The following is a 24,940-nucleotide window of genomic DNA, read 5'->3' as shown; positions in this document are numbered from 1 at the left end:
CCTTGCAGAGTGGAGTATGAGCGCAGGCATGACTTCAGTGCCTAGATCACAGCTCTCTGCAGGCAGCATTTTCCCTGCTGCTCAGGGACCAGCTTCCACATCACTTCTAGGAAGTGTGACTACCATCCGTGGAGCAGAGACTGGTCAGCTAGTTGGACCTATGGTTAGGAAATCTATGACCTACAAAAATGCTGTGTCAACTGAAGCCCCTAGGTAGATTTCTCATCACCCCTATGTAGGCTGCACTGTTAAGCATGCAACCTAGAAAGCTTGAAGCAAAACTTTTAGGCTGGTTATGGATGCTGACTGCACATTGTGCGTTTAGGTTTCCCACTAGGGCAGACCCAGAGGCCTGAGACACAGTTGTAAATGGAGAAGAGAGAATAGCTGGGCACCTTACTTTGAGAATATGTTTCTCTTTTGGTGCTGAGGATTGAGCCTAGAACTGCAAGCAGGCTAAACGGTAATCAGGCTCATAACTGAGTCCTGCCTCCAAACCTTTGGGCCTTGCCATGTCTTGAACTCACTTCGTAGCCCAGGCTGGCCACAGACTTGGGATGATCCTGTTGCCTCAGCCTCCCAAGTACTGAGTGCCTGCATTGTAGGCATGTGCCATTATGCCTGGCAAGGAAAACCTTTATTTTGGGAGAAGGGGGAGGGTACTGGAAAACCTAGAACCTTCAAATGGAGCTACATCTCCAGGCTTTTATTTTTGAGGCAGGGCCCCACTAAATTGCTAAGTTGCCAGGCTGAGCTCAAACTTCAGTCTCCTGCCTCAGCCTTCCAGAGTGCTGGGATTACAAGGCTGCCCCACCATGCCCAACTGTGAGACTGACTCTTAAGGACAAGATGCAGAAATGGGTGGAGTTTCCTCCCATCTCTGAGGGACAAAAGAAGTGAGTGGGGAGATTTCCAGAATGACTTGTTTTAGTGCAAAACAAACTTTGGCAGCAGACATCAATGTGCCATTAAAATGCAACCATCCACTTCTTTGGCTAAAGAGATTTGTGAGAGATGAGCCTGTTAAGGCAGGGGACCCGAGGAATGACCCAGTGTTAGCTGGAAGACACTTCAGAGATGCTCTGATCTGGGTACAGACTGGGAGGGGAGTGAGGTGGTGAAGGGGCCTTTTCTAGATCATAGTGGCAGACCAGGGACTTGAACCGGCGTCCCCTGAGTTGGAGCCCTTTGTTCTCTACCACACCCTTCCAGGTTCCTGGAAGGCCAGATCGGCCCTGGGAAGCCCAAAGATTTGTCAAGGCAATGAGAGGTATGACATTATGGGAAAGATCACTCAAGGACGTCATTGGCATATTGCCTTTTATTCACAACTAGGGACAGCTGTATATTTAAAACATGAACAGTGGCTGAAAGCAGTAGGGTAGGGACAGATACTAGGTGCCATTGGTTACACCAGGGTTCTTTGGGACTTTAGCATCAGGACTGTCACAGTTCAGATCTGGGTGTCTGAGAAGAGCATGGGCTCCCCCAGAAGGCAGAACAGCAATGGCCATGCCTGGGAGAGGTGGCAGTGGCAATGCAGGGGGACCAGCCCTGTCTTATGTCCAACCCAGCCAGAGGGGCCCTTTTACAGCTGCCCCTTGGGCAGTGACTGCTGTGTCTTACTGTCAGGCGTCTCCAGCTCCATAATGTGCAAGCTCAAATGGTCCCTCCAAGCCCTACTCAGCAGGGAGGCCAGGTCAGGGGGGTCCTCCAGGGTTAGGTGGGGAAACACCAGCGTCTTGTTCTTGAGGGGGAAGTTGCACTTCTCCACGACGTGCCTGGTGGTCCCAGGCATCACCACAAAGAGGCGGCAGAGCCATGGCCCGCCAGCCCCCTGGCAAGCCGGCTGTCTGGTGAAGTTCTTCACAGCTTGGCACAGGACCCAGTCCTTGCTCCCACCCATGTCCACTACCTCCACAGATGACCCGAGGCCCGGGAGGTGCAGGAGGTGCTGGGGGGGCATGTAGGTACTCGAGAACAGAAGCGTGTAGTGGGTCGGCAGGCCTGGGCGCACGGGGGCATGGACCACCTGCTCCAGGACCCTTAGGCCGGGTACCAAGCCTCCCTGGTGCAAGCAGCCAAAGAAGAGGGCACCAAGGGCATTGAAGAGGACCAGGGTGCCCTTCCAGGGCATCGGGTGGGTCCGTGGGCTGCACAGCAGGACCAGGGGGATGAGGAGGGGAATGAGGAACCGAGCCTCCTGGTGGCTGAAGGCGGACAGCAGGACCAGAGGCACGAAGTAGAGAAGGAGAAGGGATGCCCGGGGGTTGGACAGCAGGTTCCAGGCACCCTGCACTCTCACCAGGCCCATCTGTGCCCACGCCTGGAGGCCGGCTTGCAGCTGCTGCCATGCAGCCTGCAGCGCCTGGGCATGCAGCACCCCAAAGAGCAGGAAGCCATTGAGGGCCAGGTGAGTCAGCCGCGCATGTGTGCCGTGTCTGGCGAGGTTCTGGGGGTCCAGGTTGTAGCGCAGGAAGTTGGCAGGGGTGAGGACCAGGCTGCTAGACCTGGAAAGGCTGGAGAAGTACCAGCTGTCCACAGCCACAAAGACCCCAGCAGCAAGGGCTGCTCCAGGGAGTAGTGTCACGGCCTCCCAGGCCAGGGACTTGACACTGGGCTTCCGGGATCCACGCAGTCCCCAGAGGAGGAGGGGGACCAGCGCGAAGGCCAGGAATGTGGGCCTGTTGAAGAAGCCAGCAGCCACCATGGCCCCAAGAAGCCAGCTGTGCCACCATGGGACTGGGGCAGGTTTCGTGGGTGTGAGGCCCCATGTCACATGAGGGGACACCAGCACTAGCAACCACGTGAAGAGGAGCCCCTCGATGGCGTTGGAGAAGGTCCTAGTGTAGAACACCAGGGTGACATAGGAACCGGATAGCAGGGCCAGTGCTCGCCAGCGATCTGCGCCCCACAGCGGGGCCAGGTGGTACACGGCCCGGTCCAGGGCAAAGGACAGAGCAGTGAGGAGGAGCCGGGGCCCTACCAACAGTGCATAGCCGCTCACAGGGCCTGGCCACGGCCCTAGCTCCTCCCAGAGTCGGAGCACCCAGAAGGCAGAGCCTGAGGTGAGCAGTGGGAAGACCGCGGTGCGGCAGGAGCTGCTGGCATAGAACTCCCAGGGCCTGGTGGCCTGCACGCCCAGGACATCCTCTGCGGAGATCAGAGAGGCCAGTGAGCCTGCGCCAGGAGCCTGTGCATCCCTGGGTCCCGATCTCAGGGGCATTTGATGTGTGTGATTCTAATCCTCTCATGTTCCAGCCCCTGGCTGACCTAATGTCACCAGCCCTCTAACAGCCCTGTCCCCAGCAGGTGAAGGCTTTGATGTCCCTGCTGCACATAACATGGACAGGCTGCTGGCAAGGGATGGGGGGGGGGGCTGGAAGCTGATGCCAAGGAAATAAGGGCCATGGTCCCCTAGTTGAAGTGAATGGAATTCCGCCAAGGACAGGAATTTTGCAAGCCGATGTTTTCCCTTAGGGCTTCCAGACAGACCCAGCCTTGCCTGAATCTTGATTTCTATTCTTGTTTTTGTTCTGTGTTTTGCATTGAGATAGCGTAGCCCAGGCTGGCCTTGAACTCAAATCTCTCCTCCTCCCTCTGCCTCCTGAGTGCTGGGGTTGCAGCGTCTACCACCATGCCCCGTTTACACCTTGATTTCAGCCTTCGGATTCTCTGAGTAGAGGCCGTGTACAGGATTTCTAACCTGAAGAACCGAGGCTACAAATGTGTGCCAGGCTAAACTGCTCGGTTTGTGCTGCTTTTTGTGCTAGGGTGGTGAGGTCCCTGAGGATGGGCAGGAAGTGACGGGACCCAAGACAGGCCAAGGGAAGGAGCTGGGGTGCTCTGCTCCTTATAGAATTCCAAGTCAGAGTCAGACCTCATTCAGTGACAGTGACTGTGACTCAGGAGAGTGGTGAGTATGGGGTACAACCAAGTGTGACTTTAGTTTTCCTTCTGGTACTCCTGGCCAGGCATAGTGGCACACACCTGTAAGTACTCAGTACTCAGGAGGCTGAGGCAAGAGGATGACCAAGAATTCAAGGTCAGCCTGGAATACACACTGAGTTTAAGGCCAGCTTGCACTATGTAGTAAGACCCTGTCTTAGAAAACAAAAACAAAACAAAACAAAAAATGCATTGGAAAAAAAGACTGAACTTTGTAACTTCAAAACCAAATCTAACTATTGAGCCCCCTGCAGAGGAAGCCGGAGGCCTTGAAAATACCAGTTTTCCCCTTTGCCATTAGTTTCTTCAGCTGGATGTTTGGAAATATAAACACTGTATTTCTCAACTTCCTTTGCAACAAAGGTTGGGTGATAAGATGTAGTTATATGAGACACTTTGAACAGTGGATGGACAGAAAGCCTGTAATTTGCAAAATGTGACCCTAAGGGAGTAGGCGTGAACTGTTTTAAGACATGACAACTGGAGCACAGGCAGCTACCTTGCACCATGAAGAGGAAGCCACCTGTCCGGAGCCTCTGAGAGCACCCCATGCTGCACCCCACCCGCCACCGATCTGTCAGTTCTGCCCAGGGAACAGCCTGTCTATGGGACCCTCCCTCCTTTGAAGCTAAGAGGAAAAGCTTCATCAGATGGCATCTGTGTGCCAATTTCCCAAGCTCCTGGGAAAGCCCAACTAGAACTGCCCCGTGGAGAGTGCCAAGCCCAGTTCCACTCTGAATGACCTGTGGGTCCCAACAGGAGAACACCCAGGAGCCTGGTGTGTGTTGTGGTCACCTACACCCATGGGCATCGTCTTCCCCACCACAGCTCTGCCCCAGCCACGCATGGGGAGTTACCTGCCATGACCTCCGGCGACTGGAAGAACTCATCAGGGTGCACGTAGCCCGTCTGCGGGAGCAGGCACCACAGAACTCGGAGCACGCTGAGGCCTCCCCAGAACGTCCTGGCCACCCACTCCGGGTTCAGCTGCTGCTGAACAGTGGGTTGAGAGGCCGGCATGGCGTCACTGCTCTGCTGGTCCTTAGGTCTATGTCTGCTGAGAGTGATATCAGAATGTAAACTAGCCACACACAGTGATGCATGCCTGTAATTCCAGCACTTCGGAGGCTGAGGCAGGAGGATTGCCAGGAGTTTGAGACCAGCATGTGCTACAATAGTTCAAAGATAGCCCAAAATACATAGCTAGACACTGTCTCAAAAAAAAAAAAAAGTTATATAACCATGCAGTTGTCTCTAAGAACTCTGGATCCACAGAAATAAAAGCTGAATGGGGCAGGGTGGTACTGGAATCGTGGGGGGGCACCTCCATTAATTTCCTGTTGGCTACTGGTGGGACCCTCTCTCAGTTCTCTGCCCCTTGCTAGGCCCCTCACCCCTCAGAGCGCTAATGTGTGTGTATGTGTGTGGGGGGGTCCTCTAAAAATCACCACCCAGCAGTTTAATTGTTTCAAGGAGTACCAGTGACCAATGGAGCCCGGAGGCTGGTCCAGGACCTCAGACTCATAAATCAAGCTGTTGTCCCTTTGCCCCTGGTGGTCCCTAACCCCATACTTTATTGTCCCCTCTACCAGTGGACGCTAGTGGTTTTCCAGTTTTGGAGTTAAAAGATGCCTTCTGGGGTTGAGGATGTAGCTCAGTGGCAAACACCTACCTGGCAAGCTCGAGGTCGTGAGTTTGATTCCTGGTACCAATAAATAAATAAGCTTTCTTCAGCCCTTTCCACTCAGACCCACAGTTCATCTTTGCTTTTGAAGATCCTCCCACTTTTGCAGACCTCACCCTTGACCTGGGCTGTGCTGCCCTGGGGTTTCCTGACGTCCCACATCTTTCTGAGCAGGCCTTGGCCCAAGATGTCCTTCAGTCCTCTTGTCCACAGGGAAAGTCCTTCAGAAATGCAGATGACTTCTCGGTCTGCGCTCCCATTGAAAAGGACCGTGACGATGGGACTCAGGCGCTCTTCAATTTCCTGACACAGAGGTGATATAAGCTGGTTTTGTTGCTGTTAGTTTTTGCCTTTTTGAGACAGGGTTTTGCTATGCAGTGCAGGCTGGCCTTGAACTGACTTACAGGCTGGCCTTGAACTCACATTGACCCTCCTGCCTCAGCCTCCTGAGTGCTAGGATACAGCCATGCACCACCACACCCAGCCGGTTCAACTGTGTGACTTCTGTACCATACTTAGGAGTATTTCAAATGGGACATGAGCCCTGGGAAAAGAATCAATAGAACCCATAACTTTGTTCTCTGCTCCTCAGACCCTAAGACAAGTCAGGATTTCTGGGGATCACTGAATTTTATGAATTATGGATTCCTGGGTGTGGAGAAGTAGTCAGACCTCTGTGTCAGATTGGGCCGCTGGGCTGCCATTCTCCGAGGGCAGTGGCTGTGTTTCCAGTGACCGAGTAATACAGTACTAGGCTATGCTACCAGAAGAGCCTGAGATTCAACTCAAATCTGCTTCGGCTCCCCTATTTCCTGAGGAGCCTGGGCAGGCCAGTTGCAAGCACAGAACTGTAAATAAGAGATGCTGGAGACCTGTGGTGCTGGAGTCAGGGCACTGCAAATAAAACTACTTAAAGGCGGTATATCCCCAGGGGCAAAGGTCCTGGGGCCATTGAGCAAGCCTGACCTAAGCCTTTGTCCAAATGGGCGCTCCTTCATGGAAATCGGCACTAGGAAGACAGGACACGTGGAAACGCAAGAGCTGTTGCTCGGGGTAGTGACCGCTTTTCCTGGTGACCAGTGCCCTGCTGGCAGAGCCGAGCCCCAGACCCAACAAGGAAATCCATGCAGACGTCCAAGCATGCCCACTAGGTTCCTCATGCACGTACTGTCATTTGGGAGGAAGAAACTTCCTAAGGGCTGCGACGTCTCCCCTCAAAGGTCGTCAGGAGATTGAACAGCGCGTAGGACAGTGCTTGGGCTCGGGGAAGTGGCTGTAATACGCACAGAGGCCACCAGAGGGGAGCAGAGGACGCGAGCCTTTTGTGATAGTGACATTCACCGCAGATGGCCAAACGGTCTGCGCAAGATCGCCCTCCGCCTGCGGCTGTGCTGAACCCACTCCTCTGGGAACTGGGATCCGAGTGAGATCAAAGCTGAACGCGCCCGCGCTGAGTCTGCTGGCGCTGGACCGGGGCCTAACTCTCCAGCCCTCAGGCCGGAAACAAAGAAGGAGATAAAGCCCGTCCTCCTCACTGCTGGCCAGTGGGGGGTACTAAAGACACCCCTCCGCCGGGGGGGTGGGGGTGAGGGTGGGGGCGGTGGTCCTTTTACTGTTTATCTTTTTTTGGTCTTTTTGGGACAGTTTCATCATGCAGTTTGGGCTGATCTTGAACTCACTTTGAAGCCCAGGCTGACCTCGAATTTACCTTAGCCTCCCTAGTGCTGGGATTGCAGGCCTGTGCCTCGGCGCCTGGTGATAACTAGTTGTTTCTTAGAAAAGGGCTCAAAGGGACAGTCTCGCTGGTGATTCAGGGATATGAGATTTGTCAAAATAAAACAATTCTGAGCCCTGCGTGGTGGTGCACGCCTGTAACCCCACTGCTAGGGAGGTTGACGAAGGAGGATCACTGTGTTTCAAGGCCAGTCTGAACTACACAGTGAAACCCTGTTTCAAAAATAAATAAATAAATAAATAAATAAATAAATGAGAGAAACAACCCTAAAACGATTCTGTCTCACCAACGGGCTCCCCAGCATACACAGGGAATGGTACTTGGGCAGACTGCCAGAGAGATTCAGCCAAAAGCCCAGGGAGCACAGCTCCACATTTACAGGGCTGACAGGGCTTTCCCTGTAGGACATAGAACAGGACAAGGTGGTTTGAGCTCAGGCTCATGGGAATGTCCCGGGTTTGGGCTTTCCCTCAGCCTCCAGGGTGATAGTGGGCCTTCCTTGAGGGCCTTTGTGACTTAGGGGTCTGTGTGGCACTGGCATCCAGTACCATCTTCCTTATGCATGGAGACCCCCACCATTAGGAAGGTGGTACCTTAAAAACCCACTTCTGCAAGCTCACACACCGCCTTGGTCCTGCCTGCCACCCTCCTGAGGCTGAGAAACACTCTCCAAGCAGCAGGAGGAAGCCCCTGTGAAATGCCTGGGAGCCCTTTCCTTACCAGTGACTTCCTGTGAGACCCGAAGTGATTGCTCCCATTCACTGTGTCATTTCTCTGCCTGGTTCCGGAAGGCAGAGGCCTGGCCTCTGCTGTCGGAGGTCCTGCCTGAGTGTTCACCTAGCCCTAAGCCCATCAGGGAGGGACCTTTCCACTCCCTCGGCAGCCAGAGACACAACTCCTGGATCCTTTGCATTCAACTTAAAACCCCAGAGAGGGGACTGAAAATTCCAAGTCGAGGGGCCGGGGATTTAGCTCAGCGGCATAAGCACCTGCCTTGCAAGCAGGGGGTCGTGAGTTCGATCCCCGGTACCGATAAAAATGAAAAAGACAAAAAAAAAAAAAATAAAAATAAAAAATGAAAAAGACAAAAAAAAAAAAAAAATTCCAAGTCGAGGGCCCTCCACAGGGCCAAGGGCGACAGTTTCGCAGCCCACTCCTGTGAACCCTTGGCAGGCTCCGGCTGCTTTTCAAAAAGACTCCCGAGGCTCACTGGTGATCATTGATAGGGGTCTTTGACTTAGCCCGTCCTGTATTAATTTTCTTGGGCTCCTGATTCTGCTTCTTCACGGTGCTTTCTGACCTGTCAGCTTCTTGGGGGCTGGAGCTACTGTTCTGGTGAGTAGATTGGGCCCTGAGGTCCGAAGATGACTGCTGGATTGCTCTTTTCTCTTTCCCTCCTGCTCTCTCTGGCTGGAAGGGCTGCAGGGTTAGAGGCTGATCCCTCTAATACGTGGATACAAATAACTTCTCCTATACAGCAAGGTTACAACTTCACTAATTGCCTTTGTGCTAAAACAGGGCTCATGGCCCCAAATCTCAGGGACATGTGAATGAACACCACCTCCCTGCCTGATGCGCACACCATTCAGAAGCACCTGAACTCCTCCAACCTAGTTCAGCTGGAAGAGCCCACGGACTCCCCTCTGTTTATTATCTAACAGGTTCGATGCCCTGGGAAACCGAGCTGGCAGGGACTACTTCCCTTTTCCCTGGAACCCACAATGCCTGGTAGCAGTGACAATTTGGTCACCTTCCCAGTAGCCATGTGCCCCATAGCCAAGTTCATCTGTTGTACTAGATCAAGGTGTCTGGCAGTCATCCTGGTCAAAACCAGCCCTGGCAGTTACCATGCTGCAGGATGGAGGAACTGCTCTTCCCGTGCATTGCCAGAGTGCAGTCTTGATCTTGATCATCAACCCTATCAGAGAATCCAGAGAAGCGGGGAGGTCCTGCAGTGGTATAGCAGGGTGGGTACAGGGGGCCCCTGTGTCAGCTCCTGCCTCGCCAGGTGTATGTAGTCCCCAGAGATCAGGCCCTTCAGTCCCCACCTGGTGGAGGGGATCTATAATCAGCCCTTCAGACGTCCACACTCCACCAGCAAAGAGACCCTGGACCCAGGGTCAGGGTCTAGTGTTCATGCCCTCTGAACTCAGCTCCACTCAGCACTTGCTACTGCGGTTATGACCACAGGTGCAGGCAGGGCATATGTCCTACTGCAGGGAAGTGACCTGCCTGGCTGTGACCCCCAACAGAATCACACTACCTTCCAAAACCAAGGTGGGTGTCAACACAGGATGGTGGGTCTTCTAGTGGTGGCAGGGGTGACAGCCTTGGTGGAGTCTCTGGCCTCTTGGAGGGGAGGTGGAGGACCACTCGGATGGCTGTCTTCAAAAGAAGAACGTTTTTCTCCATTTTGGCTAACCCAGGCCCTGTTTCTGTGTACTGCTATGTACAGAGCTGGCTAGGATATTTCTTTATTCCCTTAATTGGCTTTCAGCAATGCAAATGGGTGCAGCTGGGGCGCTGATGTGGTCTTTAAAGCAAAGCTATAGGTCAGTGGTGTCTGCCTGTAACTCCCAGCTTGTATCTGTGGGGCAGGCCCAGTGAGGCTGAGGCTTGAGAAAGAATCATGTCTCAGGGCATGAAGACCACACATAAAGCTGAAGCAGTGACCCCGAAACATAAGATACTCCCTCAAACTGTGCTAAGCGGATTACTGTTTCTGCATCTCTCCCACTCTGGTATTGTGGAGGTGCTGTCTCCCCTCCCACCCAGCCCAGCCCACAGCACCCGCGAACTTCCCTCCACTCTCACGGTCACTCATCCCAGAACCATGCCTCTCTTCATGAATTAATAAAACCCAAGTTCGGTCCTGGGTCGTGGCCTTTGTTCCAGTTAGCCATTGTTCTGACTGGACTTAGGACCCCTTGGCTCCCTGCAACTACAGATATATTTTTATCCCTTTATTCTTTTTTTTTTTTTTTTTTTTTTGTCTTTTTCCTTTTTATCGGTACTGGGGATTGAACTTACGACTGCCTGCTTGCAAGGCAGGCATTTATGCTGCTGAGCCAAATCCCCAGGCCCCATTTATCTCTTTATTCTCACTGTGGGTTGCACTGGAAGTGGTAGATTAGAATGACTGATGGAATTCCAATAACTTTTCCTTGGAATTACAAATGTAAACTCCACCACACCCCTCCAAGGTCTGAGAAGGGCTTCCCATGGTGGGGGAACCATCTCCAATGCAGTCACCATGGCCACTGTGTCCACTGTGGTTGAAATATAGCCAAACAGCCAAATGCAAACCTGCAAGACCTCCTTGCTTCTCCCAATTCTGTGGCCTCTGTGATTCCATACACTGGACAGGGTTAGATGTAATAGTGGCCAGAGAGTATGTGTGAATGTGTGTCCTATGCAGCAGTAATCAGCCATTCACTTTTGGGTTAATGAAAGGGGCTAGGTGAAGACAGGGACCCACAACATCTTTAACCAGGCCACCTTCTTAAGAGTCTCTCCCAGCCAGAACCATAAGACCTGTGCAGTGGCATCAGGGGATGGCACCAGCGAGATACCTTCCCTGTCCTCCTGGCTGCTGCCGTTCCTGGAACCACTTCTATTTCTCCTTCTCCTTCTCCAGTTTGGATCCCGCCTCCTTAACTTCATCCTCCTGCTCTGAGGCTGTAAACCTGAAGATGACTTTGGGAACTAAGGGCTACCAACTGGGCCAGCAAGAGAATACTTCCCGGGAGCCCTGGACTGAGCACCCACCCACAGAGAGAAAGGAGTTTAATGGCACCTCTCTAGAATCAGGAGCTATTACTGCTCCAGGAGGGAGAGAAGCTAGGCAGACAGGAGTGGGGGGATGGTGGGGAGCTGAGCTTGCCACCCCAGCAGAGAATAAGCAGTGACTACCCAGATGCTCTTTTTTTTTTTTTTTTTTTTTTTTTTTTTTTTTTTGGTAATGGAGATTGAACTCACAACCTTATGCTTGCCAGGCCAGATGCCTTTAATTTGATCCTCTTCATTCATGCATCTGCAGAAGCAGAACGTAGAGCACCGTAAAGGCCAGGAAATGTGGGGAAATAAAGGGAACCAGAATAAAGGGACCCTGGGCCATTCACTGCTGTATCCCGCTTGCAATAAAACTTTTTCTCACCAGGGATATAGCTCAGTGGCCGCCTGAGTTCAATTCTGGTACCAAAACAAAACACAACTTCTTTCTCTAAACCACTACTTTTCTTGCCATGGTGTGGTCTCTCATTGTTTGAGCACAACAGCCAAACAAATTGTCCATTCTGCACAGTGACGCTACCTTCCACTGTGTGTGTGGGAAACCAGAGACTGAACACAGACCCTTTGCACTGAACTTTGTCCCCCCGTCCTTTAATTTTTTACTTTGAGACAGGGTCTCCCTAAGTTGCCCAGGTTGGGCTCAAACTTGTAATCCTCCTGCCTCAGGCTCTAGCGTAGCCAAATTATAGTCTTGCAACCCACTTTTACTGTGACCTCCAATTACTACTCCCTCTGCCTAAGCCTGTGCCCTTGGCCGGGCTGCTCCTTGCAACACTAAAAATGGTTTTAGCCTTGCAACAGCAAAACTGAGTTTTGCCTCTGTGAGGGCAGTCTGACCACTTCCTTCCTTCTGGTGCTGGGGACTGAAACAAGGACCTTCACAATAAGCTACATCTTTGGCCTTTTAAATTTTTATTTTGAGACAGGGTTGTGCTATATTGCCAAGGCTGGCTTTGAATTTGCAACCCTCCTGCTTCAGCCCCCTGAGATGTGCGATCACAGATGTGTGTCACCTTGCTCAGCTGATTGTTTTCCTTGGTCAACAGGGCTGGGAAGAACAGGTTTTCCTCTAGAGCGACCTGGTGTCCTGTCCTGCTCCATGCTTGTGGAGACACAGTGCAAATTCTCACGGCCACAGTGCCGTCCTATGAAACCTGACTGAGTTCCAAAGGTGGCTGTGCACTGGCAGGCTTGTCTCCGAGGCGGCAGACTGTCTGGAGAGTTACTTCTGGCTGCTCACACTCTTCCCAAGCAGCCCAAGTCCAGCTACTTTCCAGTGTGCCTTGGGATTTCCTTGTATCGTCCTGTATTTTCCCTGTAGTTTTGTTTTTTGGTTGTCATTGCTGTTTGTTTCTGTTTTCAGACCGAGTCTTGCAATGCAGTCAACTTGTCCTCAAACTCACAATGATTCTCTTGCCTCAGCCTCCTGAGTGCGAATATTACAGGTGAGCACTGCCACACTGGTCTTCAGATTCTTTTCCTGTTGGCCTCTCCTTTGGTACCAGTAATGGCATCAGGCAATATGTCCTTGAGGATGAGGCTATTTGTACGGAAAAAAGAGCACTGTTGGTGGGGCCAGGGATTTAGCTCCGCAGCACAGGCCTGGCAAGCACAAGGTCATGAATTTGATCCCTACCAAAATTACTGTTGATTTATCTTCTATACCCAGAAAATTTTTTTAAAAGATATTTTCAGTAAACAAAGTTGAAAGATCATCCCAACTGGATCCTTGGAGAATTCTAAAGCCACCATGAATGTAAACATTAGATACTGCAAACATGCACAAATAGAAATAAAAGGAAAAAAATTCTACAGGAAATGCATCAAGCAGAAGCAACTGTATCTAGGAGACAGAAGTAGGAACACAGAACAGAGGAAGACATTGGAAGGGAGCCATTTGGAAGGTCAGTCAGAGGCCATTTCCCATGGTCCAGCTGTTCTGCCTTATGTATTTAATCCATGGAGACAGGGTCTGTGTAGCCCAGGCTGGCCTCGACCTGATGATCTCTGTTGGGGCTGGGCTGCCTAAGGGTTGGGATGCTGACCCACGTCTCAGAGTCTAGAGGCCTGCATTGCCTTGCTTCGGGGATGGAGAATTGTGTGGGAAGTTGTGTATTTTCTGGCTGTGAGGGGAAAAACGCACAGTCCCAGTGCTCTCGGGACAGATGACATCAGTGGAGGATGACAGCAAGCAGCTAGCTCCCTGGTAACCTGTGCAGTCACCAGCTATGGAGAAGGGATTGTCCCCCTTTTACTTTTTATGTACCTCTTTATTTATTTTTGTTTTATTTTATTTTATTGTAATTAATCTTTTTGAGACAGGGTTTTACTATGCGATTCAGGCAGGCCTTCAACTCACTTTGCAGCGCAGGCAGGCCTAGAATCCACAACAATCTTCCTGCCTCATCGTGTTATAGGCAGCTAAGTTAGGTAGAGATGTTATAGGCTGTCAGATGGGGCTGGACCCTCTAAGGAGCCAATGCAGGAGACAGCACTGCAACCACGGGAGAGACACAGACACATCTGCTGAGGGCCAGACTGCAAGACAAAAGATGAAATCAATGCACACAGGTTATTTCCCTAAGGAGAAGCAGCAGTGAGTGATGTTCTAAATAGAGGTCACCACCTTGGGAAAGCCAGGGAGAGCCGCTGACCCGCCCCCTCCAGGAAAAGCCCCACTTGCGTTTCCTGCCTGCTTGCTGTGTGACTTGCTTCCCCATTTCATCAGTATTACCTGAGCAATTATGCTTGTAATCTTATTGATTGACCATAGTTTTGTCCCCCCCTCATGCCCACCTTGTGATCTCCCATTTTTCCCTATCGTGGACCCGACTCACCTCATGGTTTTGCTCTATAAAAACCCTTTGAGAAGGCAGGTCCTGAGCAACTCCCTCAGGATCCCTCCTTTTTCAGACAGAAGCTTTCTTTCCCCAGTGAATATTTTCTGCTCTTAACCTCTGTTTTCCTAGAATTCATTCCTTGGTTTTAGAGAACAAAAACTCATACGGGATATCTAGCAGATTGGGAGTTTCTTTCCCTATATCATTTGGAGGTCCCACCAAGATAACTGGATGAAGGTAAGAGTTTGCTTTTGTTTCTGGATTGTGGATTCTGGATTGTGGATTGTGATTCTGGATTGTGATTCATTCAGATAACTAAAAATTTTATGCTTCAAATTTTTATGTTATGTGTTTGGTCATTGCTTATAATTGCTCATGCCTTTTGTCTCATATAATTTTTTAAAAATAATGATAAATTTCTGGGGCTGGGGATTTAGCTCAGCAGCATAAGCGCTTGCTTTGCAAGTGCGCGGTTGTGAGTTCAATCCCTGGTACCGATAAAAAAATGATAAATTTTAGTTGAGAACATAGGAAAGTTATAAGATTATGACGTTTCTTTGATAGGGCATTTTATTCTTGTTTTGTTTCTGAATATGCTTAGCTTAGACTTAGTTAATAAATTTACTAGTGTTCCTTGTTTGACCTGTTTGACTGCTGTGGTTTGTTATCTTAGCAGCACTAGAAAAATTGTATTTAAAGTTCTCCCTAGTAGATTTTGACATGAAATGCTATAAAATGGTCTTTCTATAAAATTTAGTTTGTATTTATTTGTTTGTCTTTTTGAGACAGGATTTTGCTATACAGTTCAGGCTGGTCTTGAACTCACTTTGTACCCCAGGTTGGCCTTAAACTCCCAGTGATCCTCCTGTCTCAGCCTCTTGAGTGCTGCAATTACAGGTGTGTGCCACATCCAGCTCCCAGTTCATATTTAGAAAATATACATGCCTATTTTAAACCACAAGACTCTTTCCACCAGGTAAAAACACTAGGTTGGTAGCCATTCGTAAGACTTGGAGGACAGGTTTCACTGGGACAGATTGACCCTGATCCGTCTCTATACTCTAGAGGAAATATTGACCCAGTTATGCCTCAGTTTCCTTGCTTGGGTGGTCTTCTGCTGGTGAGGAGGCAAACTTAGCTCTTGAGACTCCCCATTATCTGCTTCCCAGGCTGAGAATGATGCCTCATGGGCAAGTTTTTCAATAATTCACTGTGAGCACAAGAAGAAAAGACTTCCTTTCTCTCATCTCATTTCTATCTTTTCCTGCCACTCTGCACTTCCCCTTTTTTGAAGCAGGTAAGATGAGAAAGAGAACTCTATACTGCCCCAACATTTTCTCCTACAACTAGTTAAGCCCATAGACAGAGAGTCATCTCAGATGAAGGACACATACCCAGGCTCTGGGTCAGATGAGACATCAAAATTTTGCCCATCCAGGAGAACACACATAAAACCCAGGTCCTGGTTCAGTGTTCTGGACAACGGTCTCCTTCAGGAGGCTGAACCTGAGACACGGTGGAAAGAACTGACTTCTGGGTGAAACCAGAAGGAGCTATTTCCAAGGCACCACACTCATGGGACCAAACACATTTAGCCTAAGGGAGGATCTCCAACCTTCCCTCTTCCCTCCTAGGTCTAGTTATCATATACGTGTATAGGAGAAAAATACTTTGATAAGAAGCTGTGGACTTTGACATCTTTGTTATAAACTTATAAAGCTTTAGGTAATGATCTTGCTTGGCTTTTACCTATCCCTTACAGAACTTTGACAAACACTGGTCATCCTGCTGGCTAGGTAAACACTCTCAGAGCAGCTGCCACTCGTAAAGCAGAGGACAGATTTCCCCAGCATCTTCTGGTGAGTCCCCATTGAAGCCAATGGGCAATGGAATGTTGACCAGACAGGCGGCTGGATCCTTTCTGGAGACAGAGCTCTGATTGTGCCGACCAACAGAAACTGAGAGCAACCGAGGGGTCATGGCCACGCTGCTCTCTGGTGGACACTCAAAGGCCCCTAAGTGGAAACTGGCTCTCAACCACAGAAAACTCTCCACTTATGCATCATGCCTCTCATCTCTCTGCTGTTGACCTAGAAATTCTCCCTAAGCTTTTGAGTTTACTTTAATACTTCTTTGTTGTTAGACTGCTTCTCCAAATATCAAATATTTAAATATAAAAATTTAAATAAAGCATAGCCTTGTCCTGTTGCTAGGAAAGGTTGCATAAGTGATGAGGTGGACAACACACATGTCGTGGGGAATTGCCCTAGGGTCTGAGGTGGGATTTCTTGTCACTTGTTGCTCCTATCTCTAGAGCTTATCTTCTTTGCAGGCTGAGGAGTCTCCAACTACTTCCAACTCACTCTTTGGTATATATCCTCTTTCAAAGATTAAAAAACAAATAATTTAACACAAACCAGGGCTTCCTTCTTTAAACATGGCTGTCAGAGTTGAGACCAATTATAACATATGCTTATAAAAGTGCCTACAAGTTCAGCATGGTGGTGCACACATGTAATCCAGGCATTTGAGAAGCTGAGGCAGGAGGATTGCCATGAGTTTGTGGACATCCTGGGCTACACAGTGAGTTCAAGGCCAGCCTGAACTCCATGGCAAGACCCTGTCTAGTAGGGGGAAAAAAGGCCCCCAAAGGACTAAATACATGAGCTTTGGTAAGACAAAACTGTATATCAGTGCAAGGGTGGATAGCCTGGTCGAATTTTGTCTTCTGGTCTCTCTCCTGATGGTGTCCACCTGTCCTGGAGTGGAACTGACTTGAGGGATGCAATGAGGGTACAGAAATCAAATAGAAATTAAAGGGGGTACCCAATTCTTTCTTTTTACATTTCAGACAAGAGGAACTAAAAGTCAAAATCTTTTACTCCTTTGGAACGCATTCTTTGAGTGTGAGTGTGTGTGTGCTTGTGCATGTGTGTGTGTTTGATACAGAAGTTTCCTATGCAGTTCAGACTGACCTTGAACTCACTTTGTAGCCAGGGATCTCAAACTCATGGCAATCCTCCTGCTTCAGCCTCCTAAGTGCTGGGATTACAGGTGTGCAATGCTACACCTGACCTGGAATTTATTCTTCAGCACTGGAAGACATTCAACTCTTACATATTAAAAAAGAGCCATTTGATATTTTTCTGCACATGTGAGTGGTATATGTACCCCTTAGAGCTGAAATGGAATGCAAAGGGAAGTATTAATTATAATGCTATTTTACAGCTAGACTGCGTAAAAATGAGGGAAACGGTCAGAATTGCCTTCAGACTTTCTTTGCACTAAGAAACAGCCCTTATTTGTGTTCAGAATGTAAATATGAGCCACAGGAAAACCAGACACCTGAGGCCCGTAAGGCATCCACTGTCCCTGAGCCTGTGACTGCTCCTCCCCACCTTGGAACCCCAGAACAAGGTTTCTAAGAGCCTTAATCAAAGCTCGCCCGCTGTTACTGAGTCTGAGGCTTCCTGTACTTTGCCCGTCTGGTCCTGAGCATGGGGATTATAGACGAGCTATAATCAAAGCCTCACCCTCTACTACTCAGGCTAAGGTTTCCTGTATTTGACCTTCTAGTCCTGAGAATGGGGCTTCTCGCGAAGGTATAATCTGAACCTCTACAGGGCTGTGTCCATCTTCAGCTGAGTTTATGCAAGCTCCTCAAGGACAGCATCCTTCACAGTAAGTAAATGAGCAATTTGGAACTTTTCTCTCAATGACCTAAAGCAGATCAAGCTAGATCTGGGAAAGTTTTCAAATGACCCTGCTAAGTACACTGAAGTCTTTGGAGGACTCACTCAGACATATGAGTCAGACTGGAAAGATGTAATGTTACTCTTAAATCCAACCTTTACTTCTAGTGAGAAATAAGCAGCATTATAGGCTGTTACTATATTTGGGGTGGATATAATACTGTGAATTTTAGAAGACCAGGAGATTAGACAGCCAGAGGAACCACCAGTTCACCTGGAGCCCAAGCAGCCCCTATTTGTGACCCTTGTTGGTCTAATAGCCAGACAGCAGGTTGGAGTAGGATATACCTTCAGGCATGTGTGCTTGAAGGTCTAAGAAGGGAGAGAACTAAAGCCCTTCAATTATTTTAAATTGTTGATTTTTCAACAAGAAAAAAACAAGCACTCTTCTGCCTTCTTAGATCATTTACAAGAGGCATTGATAAAACATATGTCCCTACCTCCTGATTCAATAGGACAGATCATTCTCAAAGACTGATTTATCACCCAGTCAGCCCCAGATATTAAGAAAAAGTTATAAAAGATAGCTTTTGCTCCAGATAGTTCACTTGATACTTTAGTAAAAACTGTCTCCTTACCATTCTATAACTGAGACTGGGAGAAAGCCAAGAAGAGAAAGCAGAGGCAAAAAAGTGGCTGCCTTTGTGTGGCCTGAAAAAGAACGGACCCTAGATCTGACTCTGAGGGCTCCAAGAAGAGATCAAAGACAAAACGCACCTCTACCACTGTGGAAAGCCAGGCCACCTCAAGAAGGACACTTTTAGAGACCCCCGTGCCATTCCCTGGCTGCCAAGGTGGCCACCGGAAGTGACTACACTCTGAGGCAGAGACCTCAGAGCTCAGACTCATCTCCTAGCTGATCTAGCAAGACTTAAGGGTCCTGGGCACCATGTATCCTCCTTCTAGCCAGATGGTCAGCTCTACAGAGGAGCCCCAAGTAATCATAACTATAGAGAAAAAACCAGCATATGGGTGGACACTGGCACATGTCTCTTGGTCCTTCTCTTCAACCCTGGCCTTCCTTCCAGCTGACACACCTCAATAAAAGGGTCCCCAAAATCATTATCCTCCTCCTCATCATCATCATCATAAGTCATGTAAGCTGTAACAAGGATGATTTCTCTGTACCCATTCATTTTAATTATGCTTAAAAGCCCAGCTCCCATCCTGGGCTGAGAGATATTTTATCATTCCTCAACTGTATTCACATGTTATATATATATATATATATATATATATATATATATATATATACTTAGGTTGCCAGCTAATCAAAATAATGCCAAGACTGGTTTTACAAATATTATACATATTGTTGTCTATGTACAACAACTTGAGTTTTTCATTGGTCAGAAATAACATGTTGATTGTGATAATCTGATTCTCATAAGTCATCAAACTTTTGGAAATAATTACAGTTGAAACTGGAGAGATTTATGACAAATATCAGACTCCATCAGTAGAGAGGTCTAAGAGCCAGTGGGTTACAGTTGCTATTCCAGTCCCATAAGAACAGTTTCTAAGCCAGGTGTGAGGTGCACCCTTGTAACCCCAGCACTCAGGAGGCTGAGTTAGGAGGATCACTGCTTGATTAAAGAAATCAGTAAAAAAATCTTACTATAGGCAGAATTAGCCTCTGCAGTTAGACTCCAGAAATTAGAAAGACAAAAGTAAAGAGAGAGACAAAAAAGACCTGAGCAGGCATGAGGTTACACAGTTAACCGAAGAATTTAGCGAGAAGAGTGACAGGCAACACAGGCCGGTAGCCAGGAACATGCAGTTTCTCTCTGTTTCTTTGTCTCTCTCTCATTCTTTGAGATAGGATATCCTGCTGAAGCCTCGGCTGGCTTTGAACTCATGAACCTCCTGCCTCCCCCAGTAACATGCAAAGGAGATAAGGGGCATCACCTAAGCACACGTGTCTCCTCTACTGACTCACTAACTCCAAGAAACCTTTCTGTGAGGCCCACCCATCGCTTCTCAGCCTTTCAGTTAAGATCAAGTGTAGATCTGTAAGGCTCTCCCTGTTCATCTCTCATGGAGGGACAGGAAGAAATCAAATGGCCAGAAAGAATGTAGACAGACGAGCTCAGGTTAGAGTCAAAGAGGCCAGAGGGCCAGTCCCATGGCGACCACTCCAGCTGCCCAGCTGGGGGCGGGAGAAATCACTAGTCCTAAATGAAAGGCGCTGAGGACAGAATCCATCGGAAGTGTTCACTTCCGATGCTCCAGAGCAGTTGTCTTCCCTTATTTTCTGTCTTTTTCCAGATAAACTGTCTCCTCTTATTTTAATCTCAGCCTCTTTTAATTCATTACTGAGGCTGAGAGTTCGTGATCCTGGCAGGATCCCTGTAGCAACTTTTCCGGCCCAGCAGTGGCATAGTGTGTGTATGCCTGGCCCCCAGATGTGACACCATCGCACCTCTTTCTTTACTCATTTTGGTTTTTTGAGACAGGGTCTCACTGTATAGTTCAGGCTGGCTTCAAACTTGCATCGATTCTCCTGCCTCAACCTAAGTACTGGGAGTACAGGTGTGAGCCACCACATCCAGCAGACCTTTTTTTTTTTCTTAAGATCAAGGAAATCTTTTCCAGAAGTCCCTGAGCAGATTGTCAAATCTTATCGCACAAAACTGCATCAAATGTCCCCCCCCCCCCCCCCCCCCCCGTCTCCTGCTCCTCTTTTTTACTTTGTGACAATGCCTTGCTAAATTGCTCAGGCCGGTGACCTTTCTGCCTCAGCCTCCTGAGTACTGGGATTATAGGTATACACTACCATGCTCAAAGGTCCCTTCTTAAACCTGTTCCTGGCAAGGGGACTGTCAGTGGCATGAAGGCTCACCCAGGGGATAGGGTGAACCAGGACACGGCAGCCTCCTCTGAGGCTCCACTGAGGGGAGCAGCTGGGCCACCCCAGCTTGCGTGGAGCACGCAAAAAGGTGGCTAGCACTGCCACTGTGAGCTGTCCCGGAAGTCCTAATGCTCTCCTCCCTCCAGTGGGGCCATCTTGTTTATGTTTATAGTTTCAAATTCCACTTGGTGACTCTTGAAAGCTTCTTTTCTGAGCTTCAGATTTATTGATAATAAATAATAACAGGATAACAACAGTGTGGGAACTTATTGGATACTTTTTATATTCCAAGCACCACTGTGAGCTTTCTCTCTCTTTGTCTCTCTGGCATTCTTTGAAACAGGGTCTCCTGTTGAAGCGGAGGCTGGCTTTGAACTTGAGAACCTCTTGCCTCAGCCTCTTGAAAGCTGGAATTATTTCTTCTACTCTTAACAAAACAAAACAAATAAACAAAAACAACAAAGTCTCCTCATGTTGCTCATGTCACTCTGAACTCTTGGGCTCCAGCTACACTCCTGCCTCAGCTTATGCAGCTGGGACTATAGGTGCAGGACATTGTGGTCTGCTCATTATTTCCTTTTATTCTTGCGGCAACTCTGTGGCCCATTATTATCCCTGTCCCACAGACATATTAACAGGCTGTTTTGTTTTGTTTTGCCTGAGGTAGCAGAACTAGCTTGGATTAGGCCTGTTTGCCTCAATAGCCAGCGCAGGCAGCCAGAGGGCAGCCATCACCTCCTGCTGCAGGGCCCCTGTACCCCGCGCTCCTCGCAGCAGTGAGGAAAATGGAGTTTGCCCAGTTCGCTGTCCTGAAGCCAGGGCCCCCCTCCTCTCTCATTCCTCCACGTGCGATACTTTCTCCCCATCAGTATCTGTCCCTATCGGAATTTGCATGTGCCACCCGGGAGGACGTTGCCCGGGATACTTCAGCCCTAGGGGTGACAGCACAGGGACTTGGGATGGCCAGAGCTCCAGGACTGGTTGCTTCTAGCTGGAAGTAGCCTCCTTTACCACCCTGTGATAGAACAGTTATCTGTCTGTCTGTCTGTCTTGGAGATAAGGTCTTGTTATGCAGCTCGGGCTGGCCTTGAACTCACTATGTAGCTCAGGCAGGCTGGCCTGGAATTCATGGCCATCCTTCTGCCTCAGCCTTGCAGGGCTGGAGTTACTGGGCTGAACGGGTAATCACTTCTGTTTGTGCATAAGAAGAAGGCCACTGAGAAGCGGGATCCAGAGCAGACTGCTCACCTCCCTCAGGACCAAGGCCACAGTTGCCCCTCCACTCTGTGGATCAGGACCCTGCCTGGCTTCGAGGGAACCCTGCAGTTGCCCTCTGCTCCTCCGAACCTTCCCCAGCCAGCTTCTTCGCAGGTTCTGCTGACAATGTGGACTAAGACCCGCCTCCCGCCATGGCACCCAGCAAACCAGGCCTTAAGTCCTTGCTGTCACCTGCTCAGGGAGAAAGTGTCTCACTGGAACCTGGCTTCGTCTTTCTGTAAATCGAGATGGCCTTAGGCCATAGTGAAATGCAAGAGAGGAAACCTAAGGACGTCTCAGGCGGCTGATTCTCTCTGTTCATGGGGACTCGCTTGCCGCCCCGACCCACTGCCCAAGAGCCGGTACCGGCTCTGCCTGGGTTACCAGGTCTCCGGACGCCGCCACCGCACCTAGAGCAAGAGACCCCTGCGGCTCGCTCTCGCCCCGCTTGGAGTGGGGGGGGGGGGCAGCGCCGGGGGCGGAGCCAACATTCACCGCCCCAATCAGGCGCGAGTCTGTTCCGTCATGCAAAGCAGCAGAGGCTCCCCTAACCCTACCCGTATCCCCATCCCGGTCTCCATCCCCGGGGGAGGCACGGAGGAGGCCAGATCTTTCAGACGCGGGTCCAGGCCTGGTCCCGGCGTCTCTGTGCGCCCACTGCAGGGCTGGGGGGAGGCTGTCATCGTATCAGGCCCTGTCCCCAAACCACGTCCCCATCTTTCACTCTTCTTCCTGACAAAGCTGCTGGGCCCCTCGGTCTGGCCCTACCCTGCCTCGGTTTAAGACTGTGTCACAGGAGGGCCCCAAGCCTGCACCCAGGGCTGATGGGGGGCACCTGTACTCCAAGCCCTCAGGCCCAGTCCCCGGGTCCCCCCGAGGAGCGGCCTCTCAAGTCCCGAGTGGTGCTGTTTTCATCCGCTTGGACCCCTAGGCTGCCCAGGCCCTGCAGCAGCTCAAAGGCACTGGCAGAGCTGGGGCTGGTGGCCTCCTCTTTGCTGGTCCGAACAAGCAGATTAATAGAGAATGCGACACACGCGCGCGCGCACACAAGGGAGAAGCGGAGAGGACAAGGCCCGCCCTTCAGCTGGGCCACATCTCTAGCAATCTGGGACCCCGCTGCTCCGGCCTCCAGGATCCGGCCCTGCTGGGGCCGAGACCCTGGTGTTAGGGCTGCAGCCGGCTCAAGAGGTGCAAGCGCCTGCGGTGAAAGGCGACGCTGGAGGAGGGGGATGTGCTCCTTCGGGAAAGCACGAAGTTCTGCCGCGAGGTCGCCCTGCAAAGGCTCCCTGCGCCTGAGTCTCCAACCAGAAGGCTCCCCCGTCATCTGGGCGGGAGCCCGGGCAACTCCTCTGCCAAGTGACTGCCTCTCTGCGCTCAGGCGGGGGCTGGGCCTCTGCAGCAGCTCTGGCTCCGGTGTCGCAGGGACATGTGCTGTCCCGTGGACGGGATACAGACGCGGGGAGGTTAGGGATCTAGCACGAGCGCCGGCTGGCAGGCCCGGCTCAGAAGGCAGAGGGGCCTGGGCTTCCCGCGGCGGGGCGCGCTCGGGTCGCTTCTGCGCCAGGGAGCGCGGGCGCCCGGCCCCCGCTTCCTCCGCAGGTTCCGCGAGGCACCAGCTGGCCCGGCCCCCGCAAGCCGAGCTAAACCCGGAGACTGCGGCGCCGCCCCGGCCCCCTCCGGCCCCCGCGCGCCCGAGCTGGGCCGACTCACCGCGCTGCCTGCCTGCGCCGCACCTGCGTCCGTCCGTCCCGGACTGCACCAGGCGCAGGCCCGGAGCGCGAGAGTGGGCGGGAAGGGAGGGGGCGGGAGGGGAGAGGCGGGGTCCCCAGCACGTCTCCGCGGTCACGCGGCCAGCGGGGGTCACCGCGGGCAGCGGCCGGGAGTGGTGGCGCATGCCCGTCATCCCAGCACTCGGGGAGGCTGAGGTAGGAGGAGCGCCAGCTGGAGCCCGGCCTGGGCAACGCGGCGACTGGCGAGACACTGCCTCCGAATAAAGCCTTAAAAAAGGATTGGGGACGCAGCTCAGTACGGAGGACCTGGATCTCACCCTCAGCAACTGCTTGGAAGCTGGGGAGCCGGAGGGGACCCCGGAGTCCTCAGCATTTGAGCTCCTCCCGCCCGCATGGCCATCCCGCTCGGGGAGCGTCATTTTTGGCACGAGGACACTTGTCGAGCGGCTGTGTCCCGGGCTGGGGCGCTGTTCAAGGTTTCAGCGCTGGCTCAGCGACCACGGGGCCTGCGTTCCAACCACGCACCGCCACAGAAACAGCCTGCGGCCGCCCGGCTCACGGACCACTCGGCGGGCAGGCGAGACCCAAGGCGTCCGCGCACCCTGTGCGCACGGCGCGACGCAGTCCCCGGGGCCCTCGGGCGCAGACCACACCCGAGCACAGCGAGGGCTGCGAGCCCGGGCCTGGGTCGGTGCTGTCCGCCCGCGGGAGCTCTGCGCCCCCGAGCCTCTAGGTCCTGGGCCGGGGTTTGGGGACGGCGACGAGGCGCCCCCTGGCGGAGGAAGCTCCAGGGCCTCCCGCGTGAGCAGAGGACGGTTCTTAGCTGTGGCCACAGAAACCAGACTCCACAGAGTGCAGGGGGAGGCGTCGCCCTTGTACTTTATGCAGTGTCCAAAGAATGGAGCAGCCAGGCCTCTGTTCGCAAGTCAGCCTCGCAAATGCAGGGAGCTGAGGGCTTACAGAAATAGGACAGTAACCGGGTGTGGTAGTGCACGCCTGTAATCCCAGTATGAGGGAGGCTGAGGTGGTAAGAGAGCGGCAAGTTGAAGTCTGGGCTACGTAGTGAGATCCTGCCTCAAAACAAAAACACAAAACACAAAATTACAGACATAGGACTGGGCTAGACAGAGAGGCGGTTAAAGGGAGGGTTATTCTTGTCTTTCCCGGGAGAAAGGAAGGTCTTCGAGGAACTCAGGTGCCACCTCTTTATGGTGGCCGCTCACTGTCTGTGGTTCCCAAAAGGGACAGAACAAGTTGGAAGTCAGAGATGCAGCTTTCATCTGGCTGTGGTCAGCCCAGTGAAGGTGTCCTTCCAGTCTCTGGAAAGCAGCCTGGCCACACAACCTGTCCC

General features: G+C 51.2%; 1 protein-coding gene across 8 annotated transcripts; it reads right to left on the bottom strand.

Annotated features, from left to right (window-relative positions):
• Positions 1 to 1,303: 1,303 nt before the first annotated feature.
• On the bottom strand, positions 1,304 to 23,900 carry Pigz (phosphatidylinositol glycan anchor biosynthesis class Z). Of its 8 annotated transcripts, XM_013160295.3 has the most exons (6): positions 23,570 to 23,723; positions 13,519 to 13,697; positions 12,173 to 12,699; positions 5,621 to 5,935; positions 4,806 to 5,002; positions 1,304 to 3,153 (listed from the first exon to the last, which is right to left on the bottom strand). In XM_013160295.3, exons 4-6 carry the CDS (start codon positions 5,707 to 5,709, stop codon positions 1,589 to 1,591), a joined length of 1,851 nt encoding a protein of 616 aa, XP_013015749.2. In that variant the 5' UTR covers positions 5,710 to 5,935; positions 12,173 to 12,699; positions 13,519 to 13,697; positions 23,570 to 23,723; the 3' UTR covers positions 1,304 to 1,588. The 8 variants fall into 8 exon arrangements, with proteins under 8 accessions (XP_013015749.2, XP_013015751.2, XP_013015746.2 ...); XM_013160297.3 differs by lacking the exon at positions 5,621 to 5,935; XM_013160292.3 differs by lacking the exon at positions 12,173 to 12,699 and having other exon boundaries at positions 4,806 to 5,005.
• Between the last annotated feature and the right edge of the window lie 1,040 nt (positions 23,901 to 24,940).

This window comes from Cavia porcellus, unplaced genomic scaffold (genome assembly GCF_034190915.1).
Source record: "Cavia porcellus strain 051 isolate PalLab524CR breed Dunkin Hartley unplaced genomic scaffold, mCavPor4.1 scaffold_14, whole genome shotgun sequence".
Lineage (NCBI taxonomy): Eukaryota > Metazoa > Chordata > Mammalia > Rodentia > Caviidae > Cavia > Cavia porcellus.
This window is presented reverse-complemented; position numbering and strand designations above follow the sequence as displayed.

What these genes read in the sequence shown, in the direction of transcription:
- Pigz (XM_013160292.3), bottom strand. Translation starts at nt 5,709, where the DNA reads ATGAACTGTGGGTCTGAGTGGAAAGGGCTGAAGAAAGCTTATTTATTT. An exon ending in CACGACCTCGAGCTTGCCAG is followed by an intron (nt 5,006 to 5,620) that starts GTAGGTGTTTGC and finishes TATCACTCTCAG; the next exon opens with CAGACATAGACCTAAGGACC. An exon ending in GTCGCCGGAGGTCATGGCAG is followed by an intron (nt 3,154 to 4,805) that starts GTAACTCCCCAT and finishes TGATCTCCGCAG; the next exon opens with AGGATGTCCTGGGCGTGCAG.